General features: G+C 47.3%; 1 protein-coding gene across 1 annotated transcript in view; it reads left to right on the forward strand.

The window, feature by feature from the left end:
- Positions 1-4633: 4633 nt before the first annotated feature.
- The window catches only part of LOC122398752 (protein jagged-1), a 47208-nt gene continuing 33527 nt past the window's right edge, over positions 4634-18314 (forward strand). The window contains exon 1 of the mRNA XM_043398911.1: positions 4634-4705. Within this exon, the coding sequence (XP_043254846.1) occupies positions 4658-4705 (48 nt within the window). The 5' untranslated portion in view covers positions 4634-4657. The remainder of the gene's footprint in view (positions 4706-18314) is intronic.

Consider the following 18314-nt stretch of genomic DNA (forward strand, 5'->3'; position numbering starts at 1 on the left):
TCGTCCACCATCGATCGGAGGCCTCCTCTACCGGGAACCTCTTCTCCCACGGGCGCCGACTGTTTACTCCCGCGGAGGATCCCCTCTCACGTATCATTATCGTCCACCTAACCGTACATTTAATAACGTTAATTCACCGCCACAATTTCACGGGGGACGAAAATTGGACACCGTCCACCTCGCGACGGTCCATCTCAATGTCCTCGCGAATACCATTTCCACGATCCCTGGGAACCCTTGCCTTTCCTCACTTTTGAGGTACCAGCGGACACAGTGGATGTGACAATTCGACATCTCATCAACCACAGTGTTTTATTAGTTTAAGTATATATTTTCCATCGCAATAGTATGCTAAATAAACGAACGGACTTAGCATACTACTATTTTTCCCCGGGTCCGGTACCCTAAATCCGACCCCAGGGCACGGTTTGGCGCCAGCAGGAGCAAGGGTCCAAACAACAGGGTCCATTGGGATCGCCGCAACAATGCCTCCAAAGTGCCAGATGTTCGGACATCTACTTTCTCTGTTACGCATTATTTCACGGTGAATAACAACTACGAGTCCCTTCTGCTTCCTCGAGTCCAATCCGAGAACACACGACTGTTTTGCGTTCGATACTTAGCGTACGACAATCTGACAGCGAGTGTCTGTTCCGCGCCGTGGCGTCTCAAGAGCACCTAAGCTCGAGTCTTATACCTCCTTGATCCGAAGATTACGAACATGAACCCGACTGCCAAGAAAGAGAATGTTTGAAAAATTTCTTGAAACGCTGGATGGAAATATTATGGAACGTTTAACCATTCTCGGTGTAAACGCGATGTCTTTTTCACAAATTATAACCAGCGAATTGACCTAAGCTAAATTTATCGCGAACGCCGATAGCATCGAGAAACGGTAGTGAAAAAATTGGACGTGAAAGTATGGAGAAGGTCTCGAACCGTTAGGGTAATCGAGAACGTAATCGATTTTGGCTAAGTCCGATCGATGGCTGGAGGAACGGCGGATGTTGGGTCGTGCAAACAGCTCGATGGTGCTCGCTTCCACGGCGAGGTGAGAATACACAACCGCGGACGCTCGCGATGAAACCGATCGTAAGATGTACACGCGCGCACCGTCGCGGACGGATCCACCAAGGCCCCAGCATCCACCGACCTGGGCACAAGTGTACCGTCGTGTAATGCCTTCTAGAAAGGCGAACCAGCGAACAGAGAGAGTCGAACGGAGACGGGAACACCGGAGTCTTCTCTCGACACACACCGCTAGCTGGCCAATTCCCCTTACACAATCGTGGCGTTGCACCAACATGCGCGTCACGTCCGTGAACGCACGAACGGCACACTAATACCGATCCCCGATGGTAAGAACCTTGCTGGACATAGAAAACCTAATAAATAAATTTACTATTAGGATTAACTTATTAATATGCAGAGTGCACGCCGTCACGTGGGACTCGACCGTCGATCGATCGACGCAAAACAATGGTAAAACCCTATATCCGTGGGCTGACCACTTCTTTTCCGCATTTTATACAAAAGTGATTTTAATTGCTGAATTGAATATTTTTTAAAGTAATTCTGTGAGTTACAATAGATCCTTCGGACGATTTGTGGTGCTTAGAAATTTGATGGGACATTATAACTTCCGAGAGAGGAAATTTCTTTGCCTGAAAAAATCGACCGACCCGCAGAAAAATAGGCAACGACCATCCAAGCGTGTAATGATTATCCTGAATGATCAATTGGCTATATAATTTGTTTTATAATCAGTCTGAAAATAATTTGTTTCGCTCGAGGAATTTTCCGACAGATAATTATCCATCAATCTAATACTAAACTGTCCGTATAGAATGCTCGATAACTCCTTGCTCTTTTAACGGTGGCTTAACAGGTCAATCTTCTGCGAATTTCTTGAGTCGTAAATTGTACGAATTAGTGGAAGAAGTTCCATTAAGTATTATACGTCGCATGTGATTTATGCATGAACGGTGCACCGTTCCATTTCAGAACGAGTAGCCGGACAGTTCTTAAACGAATGATTTTCTAACAGACGGATAGGTCGTGCAAGACCTGTTGCTCAGTCCGCTCGTACCCCAGATTTTTATTCGTCGAACAGTTTAAAAGCATTTGTTTATTCAACACCCATTGTCGGTGTTGAAATACTTCGTGGACGTATGCAACTAGGCTGCCAACGAATCCGAATACGTGGAATATTTGAAAGATTGAGAAACTCTTGGACGAGGCGTCTTCGAGCTTGTATTTGGGACAAAAGTGGTTGTTTTGTGAAATTCCTGCAATGTTAATCCGGTGGAGGACAAAAGTGAGAGGCCTAATCAAAATAGCTATTGTGCATCGTAATCACGGGTATTGTACCTAACTGGAACACCACTCCCAAAATTGAAATTAAGCGTGAAATTTATTTTCATCAAGATTACAGACCTCAGCAACGAGTACATAAACATGTTCCAAGAGACCTGACCGCTGTCACAAATTGCTTGAAAGCGATCAGGTCTTCCAGAGATACTTGTGGGATCGTAAACGTGTTTACCTACACTCGCAGGTCCTCGATCGCCGCTGCTAAAGCGTGTGATCCTATTGGAAATAAATATCACGTTCACTTTTAATTTTCAAAAGCATAGGTCACTTCAAGATCGTCTCATCTTGCAGTTTCGACTATCAAACAGCAGATATAATTAGTCGCCAAAGAGGGTGCTCCAATCGAGCGAACCTGCCAATAAAGTCCTGTAGCTCTACATACGACAGAGCAGGTTTCCAAAATTAAAACAGCCCCTTTATGTATATTTTAAAAACCTGTTCCGCAATATTTAGAGCAAGAGGACATTACGAGAAAACGTAATCGTGCTGAGAAGTTTGCGCGACAAGGTGCTTACAAGTTAACGAAATACTATTCGAACGTGTGTACGATCACGATTACGTTACAAAAGGATATATATATATATAAAATAAACCGATATATAACATCACCATCCGCCAGCAATTCCCCTTACACAATCCTAGCATCGCGCCAACACTCTCGCAGTGGCCGTGCATACACGCGCCCAACACATCGCTGCGATCGCGAGCAAGAGGCACGCTGGACACACAAGAGAGGCCAAGCAACGTGTATAAAGAGGCAACCGATGCAAGAGAGCGGCGGCGGATCCATGGGGTCGGGGCGAAGAGCGTTCCCCGCGGTGGTGGGAGTCGTCGATGCTCCCGGTAACGCGGCGAGGGAGGAGGGAGATCTTTCGTGAGTAGGGGCTGGTCGGAGAGAGAAGGAGAAAGGTAGAACAGAGGCGCGAGAGCGAAGAAGCGAGATGGTAGGGGGAGACGGCGATCGAGAGTTCGACGAAGGGGAGGGGGAGGCCCGCAGGCCGGCCTGCGGCTCCGACTCAGTATCCCCGGAGCGACCGACTCGTGTACCCCGCGGAGGTGCTGCGTTTCCGTGCTCCAGCGTGCACGACACACACACACATACACACGCGCCCGTTGACACGTATACCGGTGTACACCCACGGTGTTTACGCGATCGTACACGCACACAGTAACCCGTCGACGGATAGGTGCGCGTACGTGTGGCTCGGTCCACACACCTGTTCCCCCGAGGAGACACACGCTCGATCGTTGGAACGAGAACAACCGCGACAGTTCGACGACGGCGTGTTTGTCCGCGATTCGTTTCGTTACGCGCGTACCAGGGGTGGATCGTCGATCCCCACCCCCGACGGAGGGTGGAATTTTGAGGTGAAACGCTCGGGACGGATCAGTGACAGATGGATTACCGTACGAGGAACTGAACGCCCGTGGAGAGAGTCCGCGTTCCGAGGTGTCCCTCGTGCACGTGCGAAGGGCCTGCCCACCGGCGGATCTTAATATTCCGTACGTGGAGCCCGGCTACCAGCGTCCAGTGAACTGTCCAGAGTTGTTTAAAAGGTCGCAGGCTTCGCGGTGATTGTCGCCGCGTCGGGAACACGTGCTCCCGTGAACTGTCCGCGCGAAAGAGAACAGGTGTCGCGAAGCGAACGCGTTACTCTCGACCACGTGTTAATCGGCTGGAGAACCGCTCATGTTCGATCCACGTTACACGAACGACGATCGATCGCCTTGAGACGGGACATCGAAGAGAAAGGTGGTGAACGAGGAGGATATCGCACGAGGGAAAGGTACCTGTCGCGTAAACATCCTCGAACGCGTCCTCGTCCAAGCGACTCGCTCGGGGTCTCCGTCGGAGGCTCGGTCGTAGACGATTCCGGGTCGGAGTGCGCGCCAGGAACCCCCACAGTGTTAAACAGTGTACAGTGCCAGTCTGGAGATTCGCTGGAATCGAGCTAAGTGCGTCGCTCGTTCGCCAACCGTCGAAGTTGTACAAAGTGGAGAACCGTGAGACCCGGTGACGCCGGTTGTGGATCGTATACGGTGTGTGCGCGGACCGGAAGTAGAAGTGAAGTGTGCCCGATCGACCAACGGATCTGGCCGGTCGATCGTGTACGGTGGGTGAAGAGTGTTGCTGCGATCCAAGGAATATACGGAACAGGAGGGATCCTGGGACACCGACGACGACACACGGTCGATTGATAATTTGGAGTGGACGAAGGGAAGAGCGCTGGGTGACCCACGGGGAATGGTGATGCGGTAGTCGAGGGATTCCTCGAGGAAAGACATGAGGGCGGCCACCGCCTACGTCCTGTTCCTTGCCCACCTCATACAGGTACGTGTGTACGATTTATCTACCCTAACCGCGACCACGGATCCTCTTCCGTGTTACGGAATCATACGGGCGTGAACTCTGTCGGATTGATGGGGTCCGACGGGTATAACGGGACCCAAACTATTAGGAAATCTTGCTTTTTCTACACGTTTGTTACGAACCGCGAAGGAAAAGGACTGGGGGATCCCAGGATTCACGATTACGAACCGTGACTGCTGACTTATCATCCAACGTTCGTCTCACTCTACGCTACTCGTTTGTACAGGGTGTCTCGTTCGATCGTAGACTATGTTCGAGGGGAGCAGGTGTGTTTACTTATGTAAATGCTCGCTGTTGCGACTCGAAGCCTTTGAGAAATCCTTTTTCCAGACCATTTGTTAACGAACTATCTATCTAAGCTGAAAGATTACCCGTGTTAAACATACTTAACGCACCGGTGGGTAATTAGAAAATCTTGTTTCTCGTGTAAATTTGAACGGTTTGCCGGGGAAAAGATGTCCGAGGCTCGACGGGACTTCTGGAGTCCTAGGATCCATGATTGCGAAGCTCCAACCGTGCTTGTTAAGCTACCATCTATCATTCGTTTCACCTTGTTCTCTTTGTATATTGTCTTTCTTCGTTATTACGTTCTGCTAGGTAACTCTTGGGAAACATTAGCCCAGAGCATGTAGTTAATTACAAAAATGTCTGTCATTCAAAGACCTCTAAATCCAAAAATCCGAACTGCTCTTGGACCGATTATTCTTTTAACTACGCAGTAATAATTATGTAGCGAATTACAATTTTGTATTCACAGGATACATAACTAACCGGCAATTTATAATCGTAGCTCATAAAATTTATTTCAATTCTATAGTTATAGCGATGCTATTATGCGATAGTTATGGCTTAATACCCGTAATTAATTTTAATTTTATCCTTGTAACGCATTATAATTTGAACGTTTATAGGTTGTACGATGCCTATATTCCGTCGGTATTAAAATAGCTTGTTTAAGAGTGATAATTATCGGTTGCATTTTGTTTATTACGCCGACAAGGATATTCTGTTGATAGTTATGTAAAATAAAGAAAAAACCTTGGACACCGGCGGGGATTCGACCCTGATCAAGTGCATTATAAATGTGGGAAAGCGCAACGATTGCTGTCAACGATGAGAAATGCTTCCGTTCCAGTAAAATCACAATACTTTTTGGACATTTACGATCGTTCAAAAATTGAAACAATACTATGAACCGAGAACAGATAAATAAATAATCGATAGAAACGTAACGCAGTCGAGACAAATTGTTACAGCTCGGAGGCTAGCTCCACGATCCTTGGCGAACCATATTCGATTCGTGCTTAGCAATCGACGCGTTAACGATCAATTTTTAGGTCGCGATCTTTGAGTCAGGAAACACTGAAACGTAGAAAACGATTGGAATGATCGATAAATATCGATCCGGACGGAAGAAGCGCTGTTCTCGCGCTCTGGAAACGCTCGGGACAAGGTGTACAACATCGCGCCAACATCGCTGATTCTTGATCGAGCAAACTGCTCGGGCAAAAGTCCAGTTAGACATCGGTCGAGCGCTCGCACGGTAGACGGGAAGGGCAATTACTCGCCGATGCTTAATGATAACGTTTGCCGGTCGCGATAAGCCGCAATTACGGACCGTAAACGTCGCCGTCGGACGAGTATCGGTTCCAGGGCACAAAAAACGATTACATATTAATTACATGCATCAGGGTGAAGGAAGAGCAAACTGTCGCAAAGTGGAACGATTAGATAAGTAGCGACGAGCAGCGATGAATCATTCGATGAGGTTTATTAACTTATCTTAGACGCTAATTCGATGAACGCTTGAGAACGGTCGACGAGACGCGTGTTTGCCTCCGTTGACTTCGACCGACGCAAACTGTATCGATTACGGCCGTCACCTAGTCAGGATTATCTTTTTTTTCAATTTTATTCAATTTCGTCAAGTCCTTCATATTTGTTTCTCTATTTTACTTCACTCGTAACGAGAGATAGTAGAAACGACGCAAAGTCTGCGCGTTCCACGACTTTATCGCGATCAATGTCGGCACCCGTTTGAGGAACGCGAAAAATTCTCAACCGTAGAGTTACCAAACTGACCCATTGTCGACGCGATAGTCTCTTCCGCTCTGTGGAGTATCCACACGGTGGGTCCACGAAGTTTCGTAAAAACTACATTTCTAAATAACATAGCTCCCCAATTCCTCTGTGAAAATCAATTTCCAAACAAAACTGTAATTGTATTCTGTTTGAAGCAGTCGTTGAATCGTTTGCAGGGAAAGAAAAGTACCATTTTTTATTGTAACGGTTGTAACGCGTTGGAGGTCGATGGAAAATGGCACCTTGACTTTTGAGGGGCCCTGTAGAGTGATCTGCGAACGCGCCGGCGGTGTCCCACGACGTTTCAGCGTATTTCCTCTTCTCTCCCGTTCCACCTTCGTCTTTCGTTGCTTGCACAAGGATAGGAGGGCGGCCCGCTGCATCCTTCTCCTTGTTCTCATCAAGGAGATACATACTTACGGTGTAACTACGGGCTTTTTTCCGCCGATGTTGCTTCGTCACCCACACTTATCATCTGGCCTCTCCCGGCAGTATCTCTGTGGTATTGTGCGGGCCCCGCGTGTACTTCTATTGTCCGCGGCGAGTCGCCCGGCGATGCCCCGTCGAAAAATGTATAACACGTTGCGTCAGTGTAATGGGACGGTCTTATTTGTATCTTCCTGGGGTTATTACACGCTCTCCTGCGCGCGTTGTGTATTCAGGAAGTGTGCGCGCGCGGGACACGCCGCCGACGCCGCAACGGGGCCCAACGGGGCCTCAGGGAACGGTGGGGGGGAGAGATGGAAATTTTCTCGGGGAGATGGATGGGGTGTCCAGATCGAAGATCGAGATCGCGATCGCGTTAATTCGTCGGCGCCAGTGCTCTAGTCTGGGGAATTTTAAACAAAGGGGGCAGAAATGGGTCCAAAGTAATGGAGAAAATTTTAGACTAGATCAGAAGTTGGGAACAACGAAGAAATTTAGACAACAGCTTGCAACGCTCGATACTTCGGACCACATGGTTACTTCAATTTTGTTTTATTTATTTAACGACTTAATTCGCCGGATAAAAATAAAAGCAACGCGCCGTGCAGCGTGAAAGGGAGTGGTTCGGCGAGCAATGCTGTTTTACAACCTGACCCGTCTCGATCGTAAATTTAAAATGTAACTTGAAGACGAGCGAAAGGATAATGCCGAGTACAAGAACGAAAATGTTCTTTAATGAGAAATGGGGGTTGCATGTTTGAAGGATATTATATTTTTAACACATCGGGGGCGTTGCGACTACCGTTATTTCGGGTGAAATTAATATTTTAACGAAAATAAATATTTAATAGTTTGTTATAAAAGTTCGTCCGTGGATTCCATGGTTAGGAACCTCTGCCTTAAGGCGTAGTTTGATGGATGTTTCCGCTATCGAGGTGATAGGGGTTGAAGAAGGGTAGAGGAGGGTTTAGAAAAAGGGAAAAGGTCCACTTTAGTTTCGAATAATAGAAATAAAAGCACGAGGAAGAGAAGAATGTCCTTGACAGACAGATAGTAAAATTAGTTTAGAAGCTGTTCTCATTTACTTTTTTAAACTAACCAACCTTCAACTAATAGATCGCAGCCATCTTGCACCCTATTAACTTCTCGAAGAACGAATTATTCCATTTGAAATTGATCTGTGTTGTATCATTGAGAAATTTGATTATGAATATTTATTCGCAATTTTTCCCCACGGTACGATATTCATGGTAGCTCGAAGACTGATCGTTTAACCTCTTCAAAGAGGTTAAAGTAACTACTACGTACTAGAAAAAAGTTGGTTATACTAGATGCTAGTTTGACTCGTTGCAAAACTGTTGATTCCCGTGCATCGCCAATAAAAATTAATAATAATAATTTAATTAACCATAATGTAACCTCTGCGAGTGCTGCGAGTAGCAGTTATCAATTATAACTGACAAGCGTCTCGCGAAAGAAACAAATGGGAATCGTACGAACGTGAATATTCATACTGTAAGTAGGTTAATGAGGCGAAATAGCCTTCTGAACAGAAGGTATGCGCCGAGTTACGGAACATGTCAACGAAGTTACATCGAATTGCAAAATTGCACATTCTGCAAATAGAATCTGAAATCAAACCATTAATTATTTCCTAAATTAATAACTTTTCGTCGCATACAACTAACTACGTGCATCGATTAATGCACATAAACAATATGTGCTTGTTTCAACATCCAAAGTTGACTTTCTTACAATTTACAAAAAGACTCAACCCATCATTCTCGTCGACTTTCAATATTCCGTTCGCCATATTGAACTCGGTATCCTCGACTCTTAGTTCATAATCAACGACTCCAAAAACCTGCACCCGTCCTGCGAACCCATCAACGCAGCCCGCAATACGGGCGAGGTGCGCGTAAAGACTCTCGTTTTTTCCGATCCCCTTGTTTTCGACGGCAGGAGCGAAAAAGCCGAGGATGAACGGCCATCGCGGATTATGTTTAAGAGCGGCCGTGGAACACGAACGCCTTAGCAAAGTGACAGAAGTTGCCGTTGAAAATCTCCGCCGACGGAGTATCGGTTTCTCGGAATACTTTCGGCGAAGTTTTTTCGCCGGCAACCACCGCTCGCATTATAACGGTAATTCCGCGCGGACTGTAATTGAAAGAGGAGCAGCGGCGGCGGTTAATTGCACTAGGTCGAAATCATCGGAGGGAACGACGGCCCTCTTCCCGCGTTCCTCTTCTTCGAAAGTCATTTGTATGAGACGAGCAGCCAAAGCTCCAATTATTCTAGCACCGGGGGTTGCTCGAATCGAAGGCCTCCGACGAGTGTTTTCGGGGTCTCTGAACGGCACAGTGGCTGCGTTTAAACCGTCCTCGAACAACACAATTGGGACTCACCGATATTACTTCATCGATTGGAAGACTTTTTTGAACATCAACCATGTTGACTCCTGTTTGTCCCGAGTATCCTCGAGATTTAAAAATATTTGACGAGAATAGGTTCCGCCAACCCCCGGGTGCAGAGAATATTCTTCGATCGGTGGCCTCCGCGTCGCGATTTTCCGCGGCGGATCCCCACGACGATGGAATTTCTATGCGAGCCGACCGACCGGGCAGTCCATTAAGCTTGAAATTGCATGATGCTTCCAGCAATTATCGTAAACCCCCGTTATGGAGGCCCATGCAGGGAGATCGATCTCTCCTTGGACGGGAATGCACATGCGAGCCGCGAGGCAAACTGTCGAGGATTCACCGGGCGACTTTTATTGGGCCGTCCCCGATTATAATTCATCGTCCCCCATCGGCGCGTCTTAATTACCCGCCTCGAACGTGCTCTCGAGATGGATCGACCGCGGCTTCCGAGACGAAAAACACACGCTTAAGCGACTAGGGACCGGTCGCTCTCGTGGACGATCCACCTTCGATTCAAATGGATTTCGAGGCGCAACTCGCGGCCATTTTTTGCACTTCGATCGCTCCCCGGCGAAATCAAGGTTAGGTTTAGCAACGCGTGGCTTCACCTCGCGTTTACACTAACGTACTTTTAATTCCACACGCGAGTTATCATCTTTCTTTCACACGATTCTGAATATCCTAATCTGATAGTAATTAACGTTGTCTAAAATCTGTTGTTTCAGGAATAAGAGCTTTAAAATTAAGGCCAAGTATATATCTGACTCTAGCGCGCGAAATTTGAATGCATCGTTTCCGGGGGTGGTTGTAAACTGGCTCGTTCGAGAATCTTTCCGGGGGAAAAAAAAGAAACTGCAATAAAGTTTGCGGTAGCAGGACGTAGAGAGATGATGATCGCGTCCGTCCCGGGGGAAAGGGTTGAGAAAAAGACGCTCGTATGCCCCGCGGCGTTCGATGACGACCCGTTTAGCGCATTAGCGCGCCGCTTCCGCTTTTACCCTGGGAACCGATCTCTGTCTGCCGCTCGTACGAGCTCGTAGGCACGCTGCTTCTTGTTCCTCTTCTTTCGTTCCTATCACCGCGGCCAATTATCAGCAACGGACGGTCGGCAGGCTGTTAGTCCCGGCGTCGGAGCTGCACGGGACGCGAGAGTTACACGCGTATAGCTCAACGGGTTAAATAAGATCCCTCGGACTACGTTCGACGTTGGTCCTTGTCATTCTTTCGTGGTATTACCTATTTCAAACATTATCAGATGACGCTCCCTGGTTAGGGCTCTGTATAGGTCTAGGCGATAGCGTAATCGCTCGATCGCTAGCCATCCGTTCCTGCACGCTCGCTACCGCGGGGATCTTATTAATCTTCTTGATTTACGCTCCCCGGGATCGAAAGCTCCTTGCAAACCTTCTAGGCTCGGGTCAGCGTTGGTCCTTGCTCGCTTTTCGATAGCGTTACTTGTTTTACACGGGATCAAACGATTCTTAGAGATGGGAACATACACAGTACACGCTTTACCGCGCGAGAGAAGGAAAACCAAGATGGCCGTGTTCTCGACGACATTCCACTTGCTCTTGGACGATCGAATCTCAGGGATCTTATTAAGCTTGAGTTATAAGTCCTACCAGAACGTCGATCGAAGTAATTTCTTGAAAAGACCAATTACCTCGTAATTAAATGGTTGGATTCGATTAAACGAGTGTCCCGATCATCCGTCCATGGTCTTACAGGTTTCGAACATAATCAGATGACAGTTGTTAGCTAGTGTACAGGGTCGTACGATAGATCGCGCGATCTCGTCCCGTGGCACTCGGTCCTGCACGCTCTCCGGATCCCCTGCCTCCTGGATCTTATTAAACGCGTCGAGTCGCACACGTATACGCGCCATACGTCGCGCGATGGCGTGACACGAATCGGACGAAAAGGGACGGCGCTGGATAGCGTGACGGAAATGATAAACCCCGGGGGAGAGGGAGGAAGGCACAGGGACAGAACAGGTGGAAATACAAGGACGAACGAGGCGTAACACGGGTACGGAAGTACCGGTTGAGGAAAGCTCCGGGGCTCAGCGATGCCCAACCCGGATAAGGGAAATGCAAATGCGCCGGCTAGTTCGGATATATGAAAAAACGGACGACGGTTCAATAAATTACTCGATTCGAGATCGGAACTCGACCGTTGGAGGAACAGGGACGTGGATTCGAATTTATATGAGAAAGTTGAAGAGAGAGAGACGATTCGCGAAGAAGCGGTTACACGTCGACGTCGAGTGTGAAGAGATCGAGAAAGAGAGAGAGACGAGTACCGGGAAGGAGGTGAAAACAGGGAGGAATGGAGGCAACCGAGATGCTGCCGAGGCAGAGTTGGGCGGGTTAAAGCGAAGCGTTTAGCTAGCGGTCACGCGAACCTCCTATAAAAATCAGCCCCGAGGCTCGCTTCGGCGGATGCTCCGCAGATAGACAGATAATGCCGTCTGGTGGTGGTGTGTTGTGTGCCGTTGCGGCGCGATCTTGTGTGTTGCGGTCCCGCGTTCTACCCCGTGGACCGTGGAGCGCACAGGTGCGTGCCTCCGAGTCCTTTTTTCACCTGACGGTTCACCAGCCTCCACGGTGGCCGAAAGAAGGGGAACGAAACGTGGCCAGAAGTTTTTACGAGTTCGGGGAAAAAGGCTGCGGACCACGGAACCGGCTTTCGCGTAACGTACGATAAACAGGGGCGTCGATATCCGATAATTGCTCGGCGTACGGGGCGCGGGACGAATTTCGGGACACGAAGATGGTCATTATCGTATTCCGTGTACGATTTTTCGCGCGGCCCTTTTGTCGTGAACCTTTCGTTCTCATTCGAGAAACCGTCGCGTCTCGTCATCGTGAAAAACAACTAGGCTGTGTGATTGCGAGTCGCCGTGGGAAATATCGTTCGATGCAATTTTTACTTGCACAATGCAATTTAAGTTTATTCGATGGAACGTACTGATTACATTTCATCCGACAGTAAAATGCAGGAAATAATTGTTTCCGATCGATTAAAATTTATGATTTTGTCCACTTGTCAATTTTTGAATTTCAAAAGAATATATTTGAAAAAATGCCGCGTAAAACTGAATCGAAAGCGTGGAATAAAGCGTGGTTTCTCCGTAGCTCGCTTCGTTTGCGAGAAAATTGATTTGGAACACGGCGCGAGTAGGCCGCGTCTGTCCATTACTTACTGTTTCTACTTAAGTAAGATATTATCCGTGCCGGCTGGCTGCAACCAGGTATATCAATAAACGTTCTTATTTAACTTTTACCGTTGCTAGTGGCCGCGAAATAAATTATAAAATAAACGAACCTTGGAGAAAATAGTAAATAACTATAAAGTCGGTTGAAATGCCTTCGTTTATCACCGTGTGAAAACCTATGCGGCTCGGGCTAGGAGCAGACTTCTCGAGCACTTTTATTTCCCCGCTCGAACGTCGTTGCCAGGTGGAGAATAAAAAGTATCGACACGCCGCGTTGCGTGAAAACGAACGATTTAAGGACAAAGACCACTTTGGAATCTGCCGCGGGTTCGCTGACTCCTCCATTTTCTGTGCTGCTTTGTTTCCGCGCTAAAATCCAACCGTCTCATAACCGTGCAGCGGCTAAACAACCTATTAACAATTCGACTGAATTTTCACGATCAATTTTATTAACAGAAGGTAGTTTTATCAAAAAAGAATTTTGAGGTTGATTGGTGTCGAACGAAGCATTTATTTCACTAAAAATTCAACAGTAATTTAAACCAAAATGTTTAAATATAGTGTGATCGAGGCACCAGTGTCTGTTATTCGAATCGTACAAGCATAAATAATTCGTGAACCAAAATGTGGTCATTTTGGAACATTGCCCTGGGAACGGGTCGACCATCTGGACCAGGTTTCTCGTGGTCCCCTTGGGTATCGATTCTCTGTCGACATCCAGGACACGTTGCTCGTTTTCGTGTTCAGTGAACTTGACCGCTCCGTCGTCGGGTATGATTAAACCGTGCACCTTTGCACGCCATCAACGTCCCCGTTTTTCCTTTTTAATTTATTGTCGCGCCGCTCGATTTATCTGCGTAATCGTTCCGCCACTGTCACGCGTGCTTACACAACGTGTAATCGAGAGTAATCGACCAACGAATATACATATATAGCGAATGGCGGTCGGTGTTTTTTCTCTTTCTTTTATCAATCAGAAAACGATTTGAATCTGTTTAAAGTTTCACGGCTTCTCGTCAAAAAATTCACCCTCCAGAAAATCGTTTAGCCAAAAGGTCCCCGACCTGATTGATTGTTTCTCGTGTTACCGGGCTGGGCCCGACCATCGACGAGCCGAAAATAATGGACGACTTACGGGACAAAATTGTCGCAGAATTTACACCCGACCATGGTACATCGATCGACCGGCGCGACAAGTCACGTCCCTCTTCGTCGTACGTAATTAATTCTGGCTGTTGGACCCGTAATAACGATGATGACCAAAGGGACCACGTACAACACACAAATTACCGTTTTCCCCGTAAGATCAGAGAGGCTGGTCGTTGACGAGCAAACGAAACAGGTTGTTATTGAGACTTCGCTGGAAACACGGTGTTTTTAATCTCGAGTTTGTCTTACATTATTAAAATTTACCGCTGCCGATCCGTAATCTTGAATTTGTAAACTTCGGTTCGTTACAAAGTTATGTAGGGTAATTATAAGTTGGAGTTTCGAGAGCAATCTATATTCGGAATACCTCCACGGAGGTGTCGTGCGAAACAGGAGAACCATAACTTATAATACTGTTCTAGAATGTATTGATTAATATTTATATACATTGTTGAAGCGGATCTCACATCTGATGCGCCCGGTATACGCGTATCCTGAAGACGACGTCTCGGTAACAACCTGTTTTTCCTGCTCGTCGGCGACCTTCTTTCGTCGAATGGAAAACGGTAATTTACGTTCGACGATCTCGATCACGGTGATTATTACGGGGACACGGGAATTAATGAGAAAAATTTAATTCGCGTCCCGGATTATATAATTATTTTAAGGCCTCGTTTTTGTGCCCTGCGGCGGGTCACACGCCTTGGAAAAAAGTAGCAAAACCAGTATAGCGTTGCTATCATTTTCTTCTGACCTTCGAGATCAACAGTTTCTAGTTCAGGTGTCCGTCTAATCTCTAGAATTTTGTTCTCATTTGACAGGCTTCTATCCGCGTAACGAACCACGAATGGATGGTAACGATTGTCGTTTCCTGATCGGATACCTATTAATTATTAATTCTAGTCCGGCATATGCGGCAGAAATATCAGGCGTTAGTATCTGGGGAACCAAACTGGCTCGCGAAACAGGATAGACGACAATTTTAAGAGATATCGAGCAGCTATCGAGCATTACATACAAATAGATTATTAGTATCAGTAATAAAGTACAGGTAACGAGTAGTTGCTCGAGCAGTTGGCACTTTGCCAAGAAAATCTATAAAATAAAGCTCTCGAGAGTGATACTCTCGATGCAAAAACAATTTCCAGTAGCCCATGCCGTGAATGTAAACAGGTCCAATTACACATTATCTATCGCCAATTATGTCTGATCGTACGTTCGCATTGGAACGTGAATCCCATTCAAATTTATTCCCTTTGAAATTTCAACTTGAGTATCAATGAAAATGATCTCCAAACGCATTGTTAATCGATTTTCCGGGTATTTGTTCTCCTTTCTGGAGTATCCTCATCCTGACTGGCTCTCTCTGGTTATGATACGGCCTGTATATTAGTTAATAGAGCTGGACCGACGTCGAATCCAGACACCTCGTGTGAGCAAAACGGTCTTGACTCGCACCTGTTCTTCTTGTTTCGAGCGTTCGATTCCCTGGCTGGCAGGTAGACGGATCAGGTTGAAGAAACTGGATGATCCCTCGGGGACCGAGCTTCGATCGTGTTTCATCCACCCTTGACCGGGCTAACAAAAGCTCATCGATAACGGCCTGCCGTTTCTGTGCCGGCGACAAGTTCCCATGGCTCTTCCCACGGGGAACACGATACACCCACGCAACGATTACTCCTTAAATCGCCTGAGAAAATGGCCGATCGGTCTCGTAAAAATTTTATCCAGCCGTCGTCGCGCCTAGCGGGAATACTCGCCCCGCGCGAAATGGCGTCCGACTTACCGTGTAACAAATATTTGATCATTCCACTACCTAATGATACAAAAAACTAGCTTGCATAGAAGCACAGTTTTCGTACAAAAATCATTGGATTAAAAGAAACGACGAATCGAATTAATTTATTCCCTTTCGTTTCTCCTCCACCCACCGAGAAATAATCCCGTGGATGGCGATGGACGGCGAAATAAATTGGAGAAATTCGCTATCGTTCGCGATCCTTCGTTCTGGTCGGCGAGCAGAGTCGCAAGAAAGAGAAAGAGAGACTTCCCACGCGAAGTAACAGTTTTTAATTATTTCGGTAATTTGTGGTCGATCGACGAGAGGCAGCCACGGCCGACGGAATCGAGTGGGTAGCAAATAAATATTAAGTATAGGCCTTCCACGCGAAAAGGAGAGAGATATATGGTCGACGGGGCCCCGTACACCGCCTCGCAAAAGGCAACGATTCGCGTCCATGGCGGATCCTACAGTGTAAAATTAAATGGTGTTCGGCAGGTCTATTTCAGCGGGGCAGGTAGCGGCCACTGGTAATTACTACCTACGACTTAGGAGCTCTCAAAGACGAAATGAAAGGCCCCTGGACGATTTTCGAGAACCGAATTCGCGTCAGTTGTTGTTGTTGTTCCCCTGCGATCCGTGGAGGGCTTCTTCCCTTCGTTTCTCGTTCACCGGGGTTCCTGGGCATCCTCCTTTTGCTCGTTTTCCGGTTCCAACGCGGGTCGCGTGAGCGACTGATCCCTAAGTCTGGGACCAGCCTGGCGACGACGAGGATCTCGATGGTAATCGGTGAACGCCGATCCAAAATGTCGATTCCGGATAGAACCGTGTGGCTCTCGCTCAGACTTTCTTATTTAATTATTTCGGACAGGCAGAAAATTAAAATGCAGTGGTGGTTAAGTTACAGAAATGAAATATCTAAATTGTAAAAGGTTTGTTTTTAAAAGGATTCGATCAACACGCGGAAGCCACGAAGGGGGTCAACGTTGCGAAATTCCTTTCCACGTCCAATTTCCTTACTTTCCGCGTTTCCTGGCTTTTCAATCGAGTCCCCCGAGCCCGCTTTTCCGTCACCCGTTGATTTGTGCGCGCGCGTATACCGTCCCGCCGCTTTATATTTCACTTTTATTTATTTCGAACGAAAGTAAACAGAACGCGCTAATTAGCATCCGCGGCCGGCGATAAAACTGCTTTCATTGATCCATCCCGCTGCGACCGGCCAGTTAGCAGGTTCTCAATTAAGATATTACGAACGCACCTTCCGTGACTTTACATAATTGCATCCAGCTCTAATTAAGCATTTACATAATTACACGTATTCCGTTCATGCGTTCGCCGCACTCGTTTTACGCGCGCTAATGAGATCGTCGATAACAATTAACTCGGGGCAACTGGACGATCGTGCGCGTCCGACCGCCATTTACCTTCGATTATCCCCGACGATTCGCGGCGTTTTCGAGAGTCGTCTTGTTGTTAACTCCCCGGATCGACCAGCAACGTCGACCGAAAGAAAATAATATTTTATCGGCGTTCCGTTTCCTCGAATCGCTCCTGATGACCCGTTTTGCTCGACGATCGTCTCTATCTTTTTCACAAATTATACACGTTACCGGCGATTGCTTTTAAACGCAATTACGATGGCATTATTCCGTGATACGGGGAAAATTTTTAAATACCATGCCCTTGGGAGGAAATTAATATTCTCTGAATAAAATAAGAGGCGACATTGTTTACGAAATCGACTGATATACAAGCCCGCTGCTTGCCCAATCGATCCCCGAGAGCTTGGGAAACGCCATCTCGAGATATTCAATTCTTCAAAAGTTTCGACACATCTTCAGATTTCCCATAGCATCCTTTCCCTCGGAGACTCGGGCGGCGTGAAAGAATTGGGCAAAAATCCGCGGTACACTCTCCTGCGTTTCGTCCAGAACGTAAAAAGGCGAAGCTGATCGAAGTTGCAGTAATCCCGGGGCTCGGCGAAAGAACAATAGACGAACGGGATAACGAATACAAGGAGAAGACGAGAGGTAGGAAAAAGGTCAGAAGAAATGGAACAAAGAGCGTTGAATTCCTTTCGATATCCTCCGGGACGAGACGGGGAGATCCCACGAGAAATGGCAGAGAGGATACGGTAGGCTCGTTCCTCAGTATGCGTTGAGCGGCTGTTTTTTCGGTCGAATGAGTTATTCGTATTAACTCCCGCAAACTTCGACGTGTATAAAACTAAGAGCAAGCGGGGTATGGCTGGCTGCACCTTGGCTATGCGGAAAGGAAAGGCTGTTCTCCTGCGAATCGACACACAGGCAGGAGAAACGTGTGGCTCATCCTCGTGAACGTACAACGTGCCCGACTCCGTAACAAGTCACGGAGGTGTATACGCGCTGCCGGCCACGGTAATGCCCCAGAAGGGGCCCAAGACGCGCGTAAAATACCCCCCCTTCGTGAACCAGGTGTCCAGAAATCAATCTCGCGACAGCCTCCTTTGTTTCTTCC

This window comes from Colletes gigas, unplaced genomic scaffold (genome assembly GCF_013123115.1).
Source record: "Colletes gigas isolate AHSC1104 unplaced genomic scaffold, ASM1312311v1 Colletes_gigas_Sc00012, whole genome shotgun sequence".
NCBI lineage: Eukaryota > Metazoa > Arthropoda > Insecta > Hymenoptera > Colletidae > Colletes > Colletes gigas.